This window comes from Epinephelus fuscoguttatus, linkage group LG6 (genome assembly GCF_011397635.1).
Source record: "Epinephelus fuscoguttatus linkage group LG6, E.fuscoguttatus.final_Chr_v1".
NCBI classification, from domain to species: Eukaryota; Metazoa; Chordata; class Actinopteri; order Perciformes; family Serranidae; genus Epinephelus; species Epinephelus fuscoguttatus.
The window spans coordinates 40,069,742-40,087,954 of record NC_064757.1 but is presented as its reverse complement, the minus strand read 5'-3'; the positions used below and the strand labels follow the sequence as shown (position 1 = coordinate 40,087,954).

General features: G+C 41.2%; 2 protein-coding genes across 3 annotated transcripts; one reads left to right on the top strand and one right to left on the bottom strand.

The window, feature by feature from the left end:
• Positions 1 to 4,067, bottom strand: LOC125890124 (gastrula zinc finger protein XlCGF8.2DB-like). The gene is made up of 2 exons (XM_049578608.1): positions 3,771 to 4,067; positions 1 to 1,897 (listed from the first exon to the last, which is right to left on the bottom strand). Exons 1-2 carry the CDS (start codon positions 3,940 to 3,942, stop codon positions 921 to 923), a joined length of 1,149 nt encoding a protein of 382 aa, XP_049434565.1. The 5' UTR covers positions 3,943 to 4,067; the 3' UTR covers positions 1 to 920.
• A 1,874-nt stretch (positions 4,068 to 5,941) lies between these two features.
• grsf1 (G-rich RNA sequence binding factor 1) lies at positions 5,942 to 18,023 on the top strand. Of its 2 annotated transcripts, none has more exons than XM_049578605.1 (10): positions 5,942 to 6,329; positions 8,381 to 8,525; positions 9,521 to 9,676; positions 9,930 to 10,064; positions 12,901 to 13,039; positions 13,212 to 13,348; positions 13,983 to 14,050; positions 14,153 to 14,288; positions 16,160 to 16,214; positions 17,615 to 18,023. In XM_049578605.1, exons 1-10 carry the CDS (start codon positions 6,111 to 6,113, stop codon positions 17,616 to 17,618), a joined length of 1,194 nt encoding a protein of 397 aa, XP_049434562.1. In that variant the 5' UTR covers positions 5,942 to 6,110; the 3' UTR covers positions 17,619 to 18,023. The 2 variants fall into 2 exon arrangements, with proteins under 2 accessions (XP_049434562.1, XP_049434561.1); XM_049578604.1 differs by having other exon boundaries at positions 13,965 to 14,050.
• Positions 18,024 to 18,213: the final 190 nt, after the last annotated feature.

Below are 18,213 nucleotides of genomic sequence, written 5' to 3'. Positions count from 1 at the left end.
TTAAATTTATTGAAATAATGGTGTGGCATTCAAACAACAAAAAATAACTTAATCATATCCAATAAAGTAATTGTTATTCAGTGGTTTTACAAGCTACACTGTAAATGGTAACTTCAATAGCAATTTCGAGAATACACCAAAAAGTAAAAAATAGTTTATATTATCCCTCAAAACCAGATCTCAATTTACTTGGGCTTAAAGACACCATTTCATTTTAAAAGTAACACACATATTGATGAAAGAAACAATTTGATTAAAATGTATTTCCTTCCAAAAAACTGAACAGAACAGTCTTTGTATCATAAAATCAACTGTACCGCTTCCTGGAAAATATATAATGCTTGGCCTCTGCGTCAGCTTTCATTAGTTATTACCAGTTGAAGAAGCACCGAAATCCAATATGAGGAGGTGTGTCTTGTTTGTCCAGTGTACTGATACATGACATGTATGCTGCCATTATTTTCTATATAAACATTTATGTCAAATAAATGAATTACACATTTAAAACCCAAACAAGTGTGCAAATGTTTTTAATCAGTGTTCACTAATATGGGGAAGTCAGCATGAAGGGATTGACAAAAACAGTTTTCAACAGTAACATATTTATGGTCCCTCAGTCACACCCCACCTGTTTAGCACTTGGAGATGTGCTAACCGTCCTCCTGCTGCCAACATGGCGTGTAACTGACATCGCTGGATCCTAAGTGAATGTGTACTGAATATCCAACGTGGCAACCGATGTCAGACAGTCACACCCATCTGCAGCTTGATAAACAGAATTTGCTCACAGCTTCAGACTTCAGGTTGAATTCAGTATTATATACAAAGTCTTTTCAAAGATTTGGGAGATTAATATTGTTTCAAAGAAATACTGATCGTAGGAATATGAGCACTGCAGTAATAATAAGAAAAAAATGAGGTTAATGGTTTCTTTTTATGTGAAGTGTCAATTCATTGCTACGCCTGAAGTCTTTCCCACAGGTGTTGCAAGAATATGGCTTCTCACCTGTGTGGATTTTCATGTGGCCTATCAGGTGAGCGCTGACTCTGAAGGCTCTCCCACATATTTTGCATGTATACGGCTTCTCTCCTGTGTGAGTTCTCATGTGGAATTTTAAGGCACTGCTGACTCTGAAATCTTTCCCACATGTTTTGCACAAATACGGCCGCTCACCTGTGTGGATTCTTATATGAGCCTTCAGTAATGATGGTTGAGGGAATCTCTTCTCACAGGTGCTGCAAGAATACGGCTTCTCACCCGTGTGGGTTTTCATGTGGCCTGTCAATTGACTGCTTGATCTGAAATGCTTCCCACAGGTGTTGCAAGAGTACGGCTTCTCACCCGAATGGATTCGTATATGAGCTTTCAAATCTGATGCCCGACAGAATCTTTTCCCACAGGTGTTGCATGAATACGGTTTCTCCCCTGTGTGGATTATTATATGAGCCTTCAGTACTGACATCTGACTGAATGTTTTCCCACAGGTGTTGCAAGAATACGGCTTCTCACCTGTGTGAATTTTCAGGTGTCTCTTCAGATCTGACTTGTACTTAAAAGCCTTCTCACACATGTCACATTTGACAGACTCTTTCTCTGTGTGAGCGTCACAGTAAATCGTTGTCGTAGCAGGGTTAGACACATTGTTAGTGTGGCTGATGCTTTCGTGACCGTCACCGTGGTCACTTTCATCATAAGTAGGAGTCAACATAAAGGCGTCAGTCTCCTGCTTCAGTACAAGCAGCTCTCCCTCCTGACTGGGGCAGAGTTCCTCCTCTTCCTCTTTAATCTGTGGAGGCTCTGGGTCCTCTTGGTCAACACTGGAATTCCACTCCTGAATACAGAGCTGCTGGTCAGCGAGAACCTCCTCCTCCTTACAGACATGTTGCTGTGGGAGCTCTGGAGGGACACAGGAACAGGATACTAAGGTTACTGTGGTGGTAGCTCATATATACAGTGGTGGAAAAAAGTTTTCGGACACCCCATGCATTTGTGAAATATTGCATTAAAAATCACTCTTAGGTCTTCAAGTGCAATTTCTTTTAGTACAGTCACAGCCAAAATACTAAATAAATCCTAAAAACGCCATTAAAAACTTAAAATTGATTGGTTCCATAAAAATACATAAGAAATTTTGAGTATTGGGTCATTTTGGTACCAGTGATGAAGGTCGATCTTTTTATTAAAAGACACAATTTTTGTTGCCAAGCCTCGTGTCTACATAAAGCCAGCACATTTGAAAGTTCTTCAGACACAAAAATGGCTAAAACAAGGAACCTAACGCAGGAAACACGCCTGAAGATAAAGATTCTCAGCCAGGAAGGCTACAGCTGCCGCCAGATAGCCAGGAAGTGCAGATGCAGTCCTTCAGCAGTTGGATACACTCTGCAGAAATAGCTTGGAAGACAAACCAAGATCTGGGCGTCCAAGGGTTTCTTCAGCAAGAAATGACCGCATCCTGATCCGCATGTGCAGGCAAAACTGCCGAATGACATCACAGGAGCTTCAGCAGCAGTGGTCAAACCAAACTGGTGTCCAGTGTTCCACCCGCACTGTACGTGGCCGACTTTTAGATCATGGCTTAAGGTCCTACAAGGCTATCAAGAAGCCCCTGATCAATGAGAGACAGAGGTTAGCCCGGCGTCGTTGGGCCCAGGCACACAAGAACTGGACACCCAGGAACTGGAAGAAGATTTTGTGGTCAGATGAGTCCAGTTTCCAGCTTTATCTTCCTCCTACTAATGTGAGGGTAAGCAGAAGGCCAGGCGAAGCATTATCTCCAGCATGTACAGTACCTACTGTCAAGCATGGTGGAGGCAATATCATGGTTTGGGGATGCATGAGTGCTGCTGGTGTTGGTCATCTCACTGTCTGTGATGGCACATTGAACTCTACCAAGTATTGGACCATTCTCGAAACCCACATCCGTCGAGGTAAAAACTGGATGTTTCAACAAGATAATGCCCCTTGCCACACATCCAAGGCCAGTAGAACTTGGCTGCAGGAGCACAGTATCCAGGTCTTAGAGTGGCCAGCTCAATCCCCGGACATGAGCCCCATTGAAAATCTGTGGTGGATTATCAAAAGGTCTGTTTCAAAGCATAAACCAAAGAATTTAGAAGAATTAAAAGCAGTAATTCAAGAAGAATGGGACAAGATTACCCCTCAACAGTGTGAAAGGCTTGTGGGGAACATGCCAGCCAGGATTAGAGCTCTACTACGTGCCAATGGCAGGACTACTAAATATTAATTTGATGATGTGATGGTTTATTTATTTTTTGTTCAGTTTTGAACACATTCTCTGTTATTTGTTAACTTTGATGCCAACAATGTTGAGAACTGACATACTGAAACTGTCAAGAATTTAGTTTTGTTAGTTTTTCTTGTAAACAATAAACAAAAAAATATAATTTGTATTTGTTTGTATCTGTCTAATGCAGCCACACCTTTTGAAACACAAAAAAGATTTTTCCACAAATATTTCATGATAATATTTGAGATTGTGTAAAATTTTAAGGGTGTCCAAAAACTTTTTTCCACCACTGTATGTAGAACATAACATTCATGATGTTGCTTTGCATCTTTTCACTGTGCAGGAAAGCCTGATTCTAGCACTGACTTACATTTTAACATCAGTTTGTAACCATTCACATTTCATAGGTAACGTTCCCAACACTTAGCATTCAAGTAACAACGTAATATGTTTAAACCACTAACATCCTACATGCCATACTCCTCTGTGAGAATTCTAAAATAATAAATTTTTACACACCTGTGCTGTTTAGCTTTATATCAGGTTTCCAAAGGACATCCAACAGTCTGCGCTGACGGTCGATCTCTTCTTCGTACTCGACGATGGTTTTTTGAAAAGCTCCAAATATTTCTTGAGCAGCAGTCGTCAGTCTCTCGTTTATAAACTCTCTCAAATACTCAACTGAAGACATTGTTGCTCGGTTATAAAATAGAGTATATCTAATTTAATTTTATCTTACCTGTTCTTCTATTTAGGACAACATTCTCTCAAGCTAATTCAAAACGTCCATTTAAGCTAATGCTACCAGCGCCTTTATTGTTTACTTCCGCTGGATGTCACATTGTTAAGTTCCGGCAGCGGAAGTGGGTTAGCCTCTCGTTCCGCTTTCAGTAAGGTTTGTATGGTTGTACTTTATTTAATTAATTATAGATGTATGTATTTATTTGTTTGTTTGTTTAATAGGGATGATACAATTTAACATAGTTCCAGTACGGATTGTGAGACTGATGCGTTGCACAGGGAGTTAGCCATTGCTATTTTGCTAGCTATGCTAATTTCCAACTGTTGTCCGTAGTCGGGCTTTTTATTTTTATATAAAACCCTGTAATGTTATTTAAAATGCACAGTTTTGGACATCATAAAAGCACAATACATTATAAACACGGAAGGCACAATAAAATACATATACGTACACCTGATGTTATGAGGGTGTTGTGGCATCCTAACCTCTAGGTGGCAGTGTACATGATATAATGACAAGAGCCGAGACAGAGAGGAAGTACTTGAGGGAGAAGACTGTTGTCAAGTTCACAAGAGTTAGTGGAAACACCTCTTCCCAGAAATTATTAATTCAAATGAAGTGATAATTAAGGAAGTTTAAAATGCTCAGGAATATGTTACACCTTATTGGATTGTTACACTGATATCATTTGAATTTAGATTCAGCTGTCATTGAGAAACATACTGGAAATGTAAGAATATCAGGCAGACTGATCTTGTCCTTAAACATTTTTTTGTTGATAGCAATTGTTGCCAGTGTTTTCTGTTGTGGACAGATTAACTCAGTTTAACTCATTTTCAATATGCCAAGACTTCAGTCGATCCAAAGTCCTGGCAAAACATGTGAAACATGAAAGAAAACATAATGAATACAGTGAATTCTTGGGGTTTAATGTTTTCTAAACTAGTTGTTAAATATGCTATGTTGAATGAAAATAGCACACTTGCAATGTAAATGTACAGTATGTATTTCATTATATTCTAAAATATTGTTTAAAAAGCTTGTATGCATATTTTATAATTTTTATATAGGACTACATTTTTTACTTGATTTGATTTCAAAGCCCAGGAAAAATTAATTAATTACTTTTTAAAAAATTTATTTAAAAAAAAAAAAAGTTTGTTTTCTCCTTTTCTCAGTGGCATAAGGAAGTTAAGACAGTCCACAGTGCACACTATTATGATGGGCCCTAGTTGTATGCTATCATGCATGTATTGTCTCCACACAAATAGAGACTTGATATTGGACAACATCAACATCCAGATACATATTACCCAGCAGTCATTACTGCATATCTGACAAAAATATTAAAGAAAGTAACACATTAATCATTTAATTAAATAGTTTTTATAGTATATTCGTAGATTTTATAGCTAATATATAGAAAAAGCACATAATTTCATTGAACAAGTAACTGACTATTTAAAATAAAAAATAAAACCATGATGCAGATGGGTTTGAATTTTTGAGGACATATACAGCAGATGGCTATATAATTCTATGTATTCCTCTTTTTATCATTTATGTTTTTACACAGGTATATTTTCAAGGTGGCACTTGCAAGGGCCCGCTGTACACCCCAGGGGCCCAGTGCAATCTCACTGCCTGCACTGTCTGTATTTACACCCCTGCTTTTTCTGTTTTTGTTTTGTAAAAATTTATTATAATTATATATAAAAAATAATATAATTACTAATCACTTTCATTACATTTACTAATATTATTCTTAATATTATTATTAACAATAATAATAATAATAATAATAATAATAAATCATTTATGGAAATCATGAGTCAGGTGAGGTGTCTAAAATATAAACCCGATTTCTGATGGTCATGTTTCGGCTTTTATTGTGAAAGCTTAACCGGAAGTAGGAAGCGTTTAGCTGCTAGCTTGTTAGCGCCGGTACTCTTCTGCCCTTGACTGACCCACGTGAGTCAGTTCAGCTTCCTACAACCTCATGCTAAGCTGCTAGCTTAACGAACAAGCTAAATTAAGAGAGAAACTGACTTAAACGTCCATTAATTAACCTATTTAAGCCAAGAACCTGACCTGGCAGCCGACCCTGCTCGGCTAATATGTCCCGTCACAGTAAGTCTCTGTTGTTTTTACTGCAGCGGTGTGTCGCAGTTAGACAGATAACGTTACCGACAGGTATCCGAACAAGATGCAGCAGCAGCAGCCTGTCGCCAGGCAGGTGCGGGTTCATTCAGCAGCAGAGTTGGACATCGACACCCCGGGCAGTCTGTCAGCTTCAGTCCGCAGTGAGAATCAGCCAGTACCGCTTCTGTACCAAGGTTAGTCCCATACACAGAGGAGGGGTGGTGACTGGTAACTGTGGGGTACTTCATGTTATACTCCTGCATATGTCTACTTTACTTTATCATCCAGAGGGGGAAGAAGTACTCTGATATTATACTTAAGTAAAAGTAGCAATACCGCAGTGTAGATATGCTCTGCTACTTGTAGAAGTGCAAAAGTGTCAGCTCCAAAATATACTTAAAGCACCAAAAAAGAAATAATCATAATGCAGAATGGTCCATGCCTTAATAATGTATATGTACCTGTATAATCCAAATTACTGTTGCGATATGCTGGGTATTGTGATAAAATATAATGTGATATATTGCAATTTATTACCTTTATTTCAACTGTAAATTATGTCCTCAAAGAAGACTATGCCAACATCTGTTTTATCTAATAAGATAAAGTTTTTAGTCTGTTTATCTCACCTCAGCCATTTGTGTTGCAGCAAAATGTATCCGGAAGACTGACAAAGCAGTTGATTTATTATTCTAGTAGGCAACCTGAAGTTTAATTTGTATATGTAATATTAATGATTTATGTAAGACAAAAAATCGTGTGTGATGGCACAAAACTATCGTAATGTTATGCTGTATTGATTTTTCCCCCCACTCTTAATAATTAGTGATGCATTAATGTGTAGATCACTGTACTGTTGCACTTGGTAAATGTGGAGCTAACTGTTCCTGCATTAGAAGCACTGGTTGGTTTCTGGGTGTGTAATGCAGGGACCATTACTGTATTAACTGGGAAGATGGAGATAACAGAGGATGGGCAGCTCAGACGGTGACCAACAGCACTTACCACCTTGCCCCTTTAAGGAACCGTGTGCATGGTTTAGGGGGTTCAGTGGCATCCAGGAGGTTCAGGATGTTCTTGCTGCTACGTTTACACTCTGATTCCATCACTGCAGCTCAGAATAACACGTGACACCTGTGTGATGAGAACCAGGATACAACAGATAATATTTTATTAGTAAAATAATTCACACACTGTTAATTTGCTCCCGCTATTATAAATACTTGTCACATAGACCTCATCAGTGATTAATGAGGCTACTTTTCCACCCTTTTCTTCAGCAGCAGAAACAGTCTGGTGTCACTTCAAAGTGTTTTATGTGACATATTCAGAGTAGTTTTGTCATCATCCAACTAAACAGTAAAAAATACTCCATGCTAATGTCACATAGCCCCGTGATACCTGCACGTAATTTAAGTCTCAGCTGACGGTGTATTGTTAGATAGTATTGTCCATGTTTCTGTAATAAGATTACAGAGTATCATTTACATCCCACGCCACTGACATTTATCTGTCTCCCAGTCGCAGATTCTTTCAGTCTCCTTTCATCTCATACCATATGAAGCAGCCGAATTCATGGTTCTGATGATGTCGCTCATTACTGACACCCTGCCTCTTTCACGCTCGTGGCTGGATAGGAAAACAGAGAGTTGACTTAACTAGTTGATAACCAGCTTTGTAGTGCCAATGTAGACGGCCAATGTTAGGGTTAGTCAAACCAGATAACGAAAACATATCCTCCTCTCCAAAACAAACAGACTCTGTGATTTAAACCGGTAAACACAACAATTGCACATTGATTTTCCGAAGCTGCTCATCGTGGAGGGGCTGTGAACTACGGTGAACAACGTGAAACGAGAATGGCCCTACATAGAGCTAGTGTTTGGTTTGTCCATTCTGGGCTACTGTAGAAACATGGCGGTGCAACACGGCAATTTTAGACGAAGACCCCCGCTCCCTATGTAGATATAAACGTCTCATTCTAAGGTAACAAAAACACACTGAATCTTATTTTTAGGCGATTATACACTTAATAAAAACATACTTATTATGTTATATATGACCCTTACATTACCTTATATTACTTCGTGTTAACTGAAGGCTGGATTACAAAATACCTGGAAAAACCTAAATATTACCACTTGTCTTTCTGTGGGTGACTTGATCAGTTTACAGCACCATGTCAGTTTGTCGAATGTTTCGAAGTTTGTGGCTGAATAGTCTTATTTTACATCATGTCTTCCAGGCAGAAACACCTTGTGACGATGAGTACCCTCCGCTGCCAGCCTATCAGTCTGATGCAGAATCGGAGAAGAAGGAGGTGTACATCATGCAGGTGAGAGGTCTCCCATGGTCGTGCTCTGCTCAGGACCTCCTGCAGTTCTTCTCAGGTGAGAGTTTGGATTTGGGGGAAAATCTGAAAGTGAGTGCCATACCTCAGTATTTGGGTGTGTGCTGGTGATTCAAATAAAAATACAGTATGTAAGAATGTTAAAGGCCCTATATTTTTTACGGTGTTTTATTTGTTTAAATACAAATATTTATATCTAAGTGAAGTTTGTTGCGCCATGCCACACCACAAAAACTGCTCAGGAATGTTCCGAGGAACGAGACAAAGAGCTCAAGGCATCGACCTGGCCTCCAAATTCCTCGGATCCTGATCTGATCAAACATCTGTGGGACATGCTGGTACCCCACCTCACAACCCACAGGACTCAAAAGATCTCAAAGTAACGCCCCGATGCCAGACACCAAGGGATACCCTCCAGAGGTCCTGTGTCCATGCCTTAACAGGTCAGAGCCAAGTCTGGTCAAAGGAGCACCCACTGTGGATCAGGGGTACATCTGGGGCATCCCTCAAATGTTCGATCAGGTTGGGATCTGGGGTATTTGGAGGTCAGGTTGACGCCTTGAGCTCTTGTTCCTCGGGTCAGTTTTTGTGGTGTGACATGGTGCATTGTCCTGCTGGGGGGCCACTGCCATCAGTAAGTGCCGTTGCCACAAGGGGGGTTTATTTTGTCTGCAACGGTGTTCAGGTGGGTGGAGCGTGTCAGGTGGCATCCACATGAATGCCAGGACCCAAGGTCTCCCAGCAGAACATTACACTGTAACAAGTGGTTTTAATGTTTTGGCTGATCAGTGTAAATGCAATTTAATTGAAATCAAATTGAATTGAACTGCAAGTGTGTACAAACTTCACATATTGGATTTCGTCGCCTCAACTCGCCACCAGCCTCTGTTGGTTAGCTGCGATATTTTAGTGGTAGGAGACCACTAAATAAATGGTTGGTGGATCAACTCTTGTTCACTCCACAACTCCACCAGTTTCTCCTCCTTTTCCACCGTCCACAAGAACATGAGAACTGTATTGTTAACTGTGTTTCAGAGTGTAGGATCCGTGATGGGGTGAATGGGATCCATCTCACTGTGGACAAGATGGGGAGGCCAAACGGACAAGCCTTCATTGAGATGGAGCACGAGGAGGACGTCTGCAAAGCCCTGGAGAAACACAGACAGTACCTCGGCCCGCGCTATGTGGAAGGTTTGTCTCTTTGTATTCAGAGCCGGATGAAAAACAGATGCTGATTGGACGTTTTGACATGATGCAACAGCAGGAGAATCACAAAAATAAATGGTTCCACATAGCTGCTTCAGTTTCAGGGTCGTGCTATTGTTACTCAGACACTTGAACAGGACAGAGCTGCCGTTGATGAAATAATTGACCATAAATGAGGGCTATCAAGCCATTGTAATTGTTAAAAAAAAATCTCACGACCTGCTTGGTGTTTGTGCAGTGTATGAAGTGACAAACAATGACGCTGAAGCCATCCTGAAGAAAGTCATTCCGGCTGGACCTGATGTCGGGGTGGTGCGGCTCAGAGGTCTCCCCTTCTCCTGCAACAAGGCCGACATCGCCCAGTTCTTTTCAGGTACACTCTTCTTACCTCCACATTTACTGGAAACTCTGGATCTGTGCTGTCACCAGTGGTGGAATGTAAATAAGCACATTTACTCAAATAATTAAAGACAATTTTTTTACGCCACTACAGTTATCTGAGAGCTTTAGTTACTTTACACATGCAGATTTTTGCACCATGAAAATGTAAAAGAACAGCTGAGTGATTAATCTATTGACTATTAACTATTTTGGTTACTATTTTTCATGCAAAAATGTGAAGATTTGCTGCCAATGCTTTTGGGTGCTTTATAATTTAAAACCATTCTTAATAATGTTGAGGTTTGGACTGTTGGTTGGACAAAACAAACATTGTGAAGGTGTTACTTTGATGTCTGGGTAATTGTGAGTGGTTTCAACGTGTAGGAGAACTACAGCGGCTGACTTGAAAATGGGAATGGCTCTATCTAGAGTCAGTGTTTGGTTTGAGCAACATGGCAGTGCTGGTTACACACTAATGCTTATACACTGAACAAAAATATAAACGCACCACTTTTGTTTTTGCTCTCATTTTTCATGAGCTGAACTCAAAGATCTTAAACATTTTCTATACACACAAAAGACCATTTCCTCACAAATATTGTTCACAAATCTGTCTAAATCTGTGTTAGTGAGCACTTCTCCTTTGCCGCAATAATCCATCCCACCTCACAGTGTGGCATATCAAGATGCTGATTAGACAGCATGAATATTGCACAGGTGTGCCTTAGGCTGGCCACAATAAAAGGCCACTCTGAAATGTGCAGTTTTATCACACAGCACAATGCCACAGATGTCGCAAGTTTTGAGGGAGCGTGCAATTGGCATGCTGATTGCAGGAATGTCCACCAGAGCTGTTGCCTGTGAATTGAATGTTCATTTCTCTACCATAAGCCATCTCCAAAGGCGTTTCAGACAGTTTGGCAGTACATCCAACCGGCCTCACAACCACAGACCACGTGTAACCACACCAGCCCAGGACCTCCACATCCAGCATGTTCACCTCCAAGATCGTCTGAGACCAGCCACCCGGACAGCTGCTGCAACAATCGGTTTGCATAACCAAAGAATTTCTGCACAAACTGTCAGAAACCGTCTCAGGGAAGCTCATCTGCATGCTCGTCGTCCGGTCTTGGGGGTGAACATGCTGGATGTGGAGGCCTTGGGCTGGTGTGGTTACACGTAGTCTGCGGTTGTGAGGCCGGTTGGATGTACTGCCAATTTGTTTGAAACGCCTTTGGAGACGGCTTATGGTAGAGAAATGAACATTCAATTCACAGGCAACAGCTCTGGTGGACATTCCTGCAGTCAGCATGCCAATTGCACGCTCCCTCAAAACTTGTGACAATATTAACAAAAGGGGCATAGAGAGGGATTTTGATCTTTGAGTTCAGCTCATGAAAAATGGGAGCAAAAACAAAAGTGGTGCGTTTATATTTTTGTTCAGTGTAGAATGCATCCTGGATTAAATTCATCTGTACCTGTCTGAGTGGAGGATGAGTTCGTAAAAAATATTAACAAAAGGGGCATAGAGAGGGATTTTGATCTTTGAGTTCAGCTCATGAAAAATGGGAGCAAAAACAAAAGTGGTGCGTTTATATTTTTGTTCAGTGTAGAATGCATCCTGTGGATGTGCTGGGATGCATGGTCAGTGATGTATCCTGGGGTCATCATCAGTCTTTTCAAACAAAAGACACCCTCACCCAAGGCGACCCAGCTGGGTTAACCACGGGGCTTCCCTCCTCAGTCAGAGCCACCGAGTTGCTCTCTCTGCGGCATTGATGATATTCTTGATGACCCTCTTCTTAGCCAGCCCCACTATCCCCAGCTCTGTGAGGACCCTGCGGAGTGGCCGGCCTGCAAGGCCCAGACATCCCACCTCGACATGCTCACAGTGGGTGTTCCAGCCCTGCCTCCTGCACTGCTCCGTCAGCTCCTGATACTGGCACATTCCCACTCTTGGGTGTCATCTGTGCACTCCTCCCAGGGTACATTGAGTTCTACCATGATCACTTGTTTGGTGTAGTCAGAAAAGATGACCATGTCTGACGGAGGGTTGCTGAGGCGAGGAGGACAGTCGCTGATGTTAGTCGTGGGATGTTTTTTTCTCCAGCCTTAACAAAGGTGATGACCGTCTTTGGGAGATGGTGTTTGCTGGTGGTAATGGCTGAGGCAACCGTCTCTGCAACTGCTTTCAGCATTTGATCATGCCACCAGTGGTAGCGGCCGTCTGCAGGCGCCTTTGGGCAGCTACTTAAGATGTGATCGAGGGATCTTCTCCCACAGCACAGAGCACAAGATGGTGTTTCCCTCTTGCCCCAGATGTGGAGATTATCTGGGCTTGGTAGGCCATCGTACACATCCTGGATCAGAAATCGGACTCGGAAATAGTCTGCCCACAGGATGTTATCCCATGTGACCCTTCACTGCTCTGCAGATTCCACTTCCCACTGAAAATATAGTTATTAATATTTTATTGAATTTCTGTCCCCATATATCCTACACACTGGCCCTTTACGCTTTCATAATGTAACATATTTGTAAAATGAAATTTGCAGACAGTTTAATTTAGAGTTGGAGAGTTTGAGTCAAATGTAGTTTTTACATGACTGCTGAGGTAATCCGATGCCTAAATGGATGTTCGATTGGATTAAATTCATCTGTACCTGTCTGAGTGGAGGATGAGTTCGTAAAAAATATTAACAAAAGGGGCATAGAGAGGGATTTTGATACAAATATTCAAAAATGTTTTTTGAATGATACCACACAGGATAAAAGGTTGAAAAAAGGTTGTGTTTGTTTAATGATACAAGTGAATCCGTGTCTTTCAGGTTTGGAAATAGAGCATAATGGAATCACCATCGTGTTAGATCACAAAGGAAGAAACTCCGGAGAGGCCTTTGTGCAGTTCTCCTCAAAAACAGCAGCTGATGAAGCTCTGAAGAGAGACAGACAGCTCATTGGAAACAGGTAGGATGCTGCACACGCTCACATGAAGGCTTGTACCGACTTTACAATCAAATGTTTCTCTTATTTCTGACCGACAGAAAGTAGTTTAAAGGAACATAAGTCACTGATTTGTTTCTTCACGGGCATCTCCTTAGCTCACTTGTTGCTCACCCTGATCTGTTTGTGTTTGCAGATACATCGAGGTGTTTCCCAGCAGACTTGATGAGATTCGTTTTAGTTGGAGGCAGAAGACGAGGTCAACTTCTCTTCAAATGGGCGTCCATCAGTCGGCGAGCAGGGGGGCTGTCCCTGCCTCACAGACCAAATATGGTGAGGAGATTTTAGGGCTCATTTCATTGACTTTTTGGTTTCCTTCTTCCCCTAAAATAACAGAGTGTTCAAAGAAGAGTGATCAGGAGTGAATTATGACTGCTGTGATCAAGAAGTGTTTATATATTCCTCTTTTTTACATGTCCTTTCGGGTGGATAGCATGCATTAAAGTTTTCAATTTAAGAAATACACACCAATGAAACAAATAATGTGAAACTGTAAAATTATATTTTTAATGCTGTTTAATGCTGCTCCAATACTGTTAAATGCCTGCGCAAAAGCGTGGAACCTTGCCTTTGACTCCTCAGCCTCTCCTTCTCTCTTTCTACACCTCCCCCCTCCCTCATTCAGCTCCTTCCTCTTGACTCCTCAGCCCCCCACACACCTCCCTCTGTGAAAATGTACAAGGAACATTTTCTGAAAAAACACAAATGTCACTGCAGATGAAGTACCAGGTTGCAGTAATGGTATTAATTGTAGTTTAAATACTTCCAGTGCTGCATGATGTCCAGTTAAGTGGACAGACGATTAACAACATAAAACCAATACTTGGAAATTTTAACAACTGTATTACTCCTTACATGTTACTTGATACAAATTTTATTTATCTGCAAGGGTCTCCTCCTCCCTCAGCCCTGAGTGGTCATTACATCCACATGAGAGGACTCCCTTTCCAGGTGTCCGGGGAAGACATTGTTCAGGTAAATAATAAATTAAGATAATGCTGATAAGTTGAAGTTAGTTGTGCTGTTAGACGTCGCACTTGCACATGATTTTATACTTAATGTGTTTTTCTCTTGCAGTTCTTTTCTCCTCTGGTCGTGTCTAAGATTTTGATCGAATGCAGTCCTGAAGGGAAACCGAGCGGCGAGGCTGACATTTACTTCACCTGCCACGAGGACGCCTTGACCGCCATGTCCAGAGACAGAATGCACCTAGGTGAGACTGTCAGAGCTGGGACCAGCTGATGTCTTTGCACATTAAAGCTGGGGTAGGCAGAAATCTGGAAATCTGGAAAATTGGAAATCACACCCTCCTGCAGCTCCAGCCTCTCTGTTCTAAGCCCCTCCCACCAGACAACAGGCATATTGACACTCTTCATACGGGCACCAGGTGTTTCCCATTTATTTAATCTTCCTTCATTGTAGAGCCTCCTTTCTGTTTATCACACACACACAGTTAAAAATTAGCTAGCTAGCCCCTCATAGTCCCCCAGACTGCTTCGTCGGCAGCAACCCCAGAAATTGAGCCTCAGCCCACAGCTGTAGCTGCTTGAATTTGCCCAGTACAACCCCCCTGTCGCCGGTTGTCATCTTGGACTGGTGGCCAGTGGCAGCGCCAGTTGGAAACTGCCTGGATTCAGTTTGCTGCAGACGCTGACTTGGGGTCAGTCTCCAGAGCTGCTGCCCCTTCTCCTCCCGGTTAGGTGGTCTGTAGTGACAGGTAGTGGGGCAGAGAACAAGCTGTGATTCAAGGCTCTAGCTAACGTTAGCTACATAAACATGAACTTGGCTCTGTTTAGCAGAAGGCGAAACTATTAGCAACATATTTTCTCCATCTCTTACACGCTTCAACGATACTGACACATTGTGTTTTATGGTCAGACTCTTTTAGACTCTCTTTTTGATAAGTCCGTCTTCCTTTTTGCGGTTGCTTTGCAGTGTAGGCAGTTGCAGGATTCTCCACCACTGAATCGAGCTTTCACCATAGTGATGTGCACGCACACCTGCATTTAGAGAACAGCCGATGAAACGCCCTCTCTCTGAAATGACCTGTGATTACCAGAGTCTCCCGTCATGGGCTGGATTTTCCAAAGCCTGAAAACGGAGCCAAGAGGAGGTGCAGACGTCTAGTTTTCTCTTAATCCACTTGAATTACAATATGATCATAGTTTATGTTAGAGCCATTTCTAGCAAGTCCTAGTTTCCTATTATTCTTTGAGTCACTCTAATGCACCACCTGACCTGGCATCTCAGGAACCTTTAATTTAAGGCAGGTGTGCTGAAGCGAGTGTGGAGCGTGGAGGATGCCACAGGGTGTTAGAGTCTTTAACCGCTGTGTTTTTGGTTAATCTTAGTTTTTATTGTTTGATGAAGTCGTTTAATACCTCATTGATTTGAACTTTGTTTTTGTAAAGGCCTGTTTATTTGGGGAATGTTTTGGGATTTTTGTCAAGACAATCAGTTCATAGTGTCATCTTGCAACTCTCCTCACATCCTGCAAATCAGTCAACTCTAAAACCAACCAAAGCCCCTGTATAATCAAACTCTGAGTAGAACTAAACCAAAGACAGTGAGTTCATCATATCCCGTTCTGGCGTCTGTGGGTGGCTATTTGGAAGCTGCAGTAGTTCAGTACAGGACTTTTACCCAATGATGCCTAAATGAAACTGCCTACCCCAGCTTTATGTTATCATTGGTGTCATTATGAATAAAACCAGACAGATGAAACAAACATATGTTCATGTATTTATTTTTAAAGCATCTATAAGTGTAGAAAAAGTTGAGTCCGCACACTAGATACAGCTCCCAAGATTTAATCTGAATATCAAATTCAAATCTTGGGAGCTGTATCTAGTGTGTGGACTCAACTTTTTCTACATTGATGCCTCTTTGTGGCCCAGCACCTAAGCTAAGTCTTTTCTAGAATGTGCGTGTCCTTTTGTTCTCTAAAGCATCTATACGGCCTCAAATTTAATATCAGTCTTCATTTTCCATAATTCCCAGTCTTTCTGGTCTCTTATGACTCTGTGTTACTATATAAAAACAACAAGAGTTTCACTGAGCATTTGAACCTTCTCTTATTTTTAGGAGGAAGATACATCGAATTATTCCTGAACTCTGCACCGGACTTTGATGAAAGGAGGTGAGAAACACTGAATTACAGAATTGACAGAAAAATACCCTTATAATACTTTTATATTTCTAACTCACATTTTTAAAGCAGCTGTGCGGAACTTTTCGTTTTTGTTGATTATAGTGCCCCTTTGGTCGAAGCGGTATGACACCCACAGCCTGGTGTCGTAAAATCTCGACTGCAACCGGCAATTACCGCATGCACTTGTTTTGGAGAGCGAGAGGAAAATTATAAATGCTCTGGTGTAGCTCCGAATTTCTTATAAACTGAGGACAACTGCCTGCTGTGTATTTGTGTTCATGGTCACAGTCACAGATAATTTTGCGGCGTTTGTTGTAACGTTACTAGACAAAAGCAGTTCACATCAGCTAACGGTACATTCAGCTTGTTTATAACTTCCATGTTGTCATATATTGAAGTGAAACAACGTCTAACAAGTTGCGGTATATTCTCTAAATAAAAACAAAAATTACATACCTGTCGATTAGGAAAAGGGCCAACTCGGGATCAGTTTTAAAACCTTTCAAATCTCTCAGCTCTCTCCACTTGGTGAATGCCCGACCGAGGTTTACACTCGTTTGGGCTCGAGCCCTATCACTGTCCCGTTTAGCCTTCTTCTGTTCTTTTTCTTTTAGATGGTGCTCCTTCTTTATCCACCATGACATCGAAAGTACAACCAAGTCCTTATAGATACATCTGGTAAAACTGTTATGTGTTCAGCAATGCCCGTTGCGTACCTCTTACTCAAAGAACACTCTCTGTAAACACGGCTCTTCTTCTTCTTCTTCTCTCAATTTATTGGCGGATCGCAAACAACTTCCAGGTGCATACCACCACCTACTGTACAAGAGACTACTCCCTACTACATGTCATTTAGCCTGTTTCTTAAATCCTACTCGTAAACACGGCTCCTTCTTCTTCTATGGTTTAATGGCTGTGGGCCGCTGCAGGCGTGCAGACTTACTTCCGCCTCCAGGTGCTGTATTCTGGTTTGCTGACTTCCGCTGTGTCTGACCCGAGCCAGGCTACACTAAATAGCCATATAGAGAAAGGTTTTTTTGTCGCTGTTGGGTTCAAATAAATATGTGGATCTTCAAGGGGAGGTGATACGAACTAGGGACAGTTTTATGAATGGTAAAAAGTTCCGCACAGCTGCTTTAAGGAAATTACAAAGGAGAAATTCTGCATCTCTTAAAAACAGTTTAGTTGTCGTTTTGGTTTCTCTCAGCTGTAACACAAGAGTCGTAATTAAAACTCACCAGCTTTTTATGGAACAAACAAAAAAACACTGCAGTCTCATGGCTGCTGTCCTTTTCTTAAAGACTTGCATTTTTTTTACTGGTTTTCCCTTCTCTGAGGTTACGTTTCAGCTCCAGACGTAATCTAACATGTTGTATTTTCTCCTGCAGGTGAATGCCGCAACACAGATGCCAAACATACACACACACATAGAGGAATACTGTATTTATTTTTCAGCCTGACTTGGACATCAAACAATAAAAATTCCTGCTGTTAAAAGAAAAACTGCCTTCATTTTGTCTTTCGAACAAAGGTGAGACAACTTCTAATGAAAGGTGTATTTTAACGATTTACTTTAGTGAAGGTTATAAACGTCAAACTATGGCACAAGAGACAGCTTTGTCATGTTTCATCTTAATGCTAGCAAAGACAGAAATCAGCAGGTAATATGAAGATGACGGGTGCATAAGGGTCAAGACATTATAATGTCTCATGTTAATTTAGATATCTTTTGTTTGTTCTTCTGACATGTTATAGGACAAATTGCTTCAATAAATAAACAGAACATTTGTCCTTTGTCGTTTGTTTAGTTACTGACTCAAAATCAAAATCTCCTCTCCGACTGTGGGTTTTGTCTAATATTCCTGTTGATGATACTTTTTTTATTGACAAACAAAACATTTAAGTCCCAACAATATACCAAAAAAAACCAGTGAAGGTAAACCTGCTGTGTCCTAAGTGTGAGAGTTTGCACATTGAGAAGAAAAAA

What these genes read in the sequence shown, in the direction of transcription:
- grsf1 (XM_049578604.1), top strand. Translation starts at nt 6,111, where the DNA reads ATGTCCCGTCACAGTAAGTCTCTGTTGTTTTTACTGCAGCGGTGTGTC. An exon ending in AGTACCGCTTCTGTACCAAG is followed by an intron (nt 6,330 to 8,380) that starts GTTAGTCCCATA and finishes CATGTCTTCCAG; the next exon opens with GCAGAAACACCTTGTGACGA. An exon ending in CCGGGGAAGACATTGTTCAG is followed by an intron (nt 14,051 to 14,152) that starts GTAAATAATAAA and finishes TTTCTCTTGCAG; the next exon opens with TTCTTTTCTCCTCTGGTCGT.
- LOC125890124 (XM_049578608.1), bottom strand. Translation starts at nt 3,942, where the DNA reads ATGTCTTCAGTTGAGTATTTGAGAGAGTTTATAAACGAGAGACTGACG. An exon ending in TATAAAGCTAAACAGCACAG is followed by an intron (nt 1,898 to 3,770) that starts GTGTGTAAAAAT and finishes GTGTCCCTCCAG; the next exon opens with AGCTCCCACAGCAACATGTC.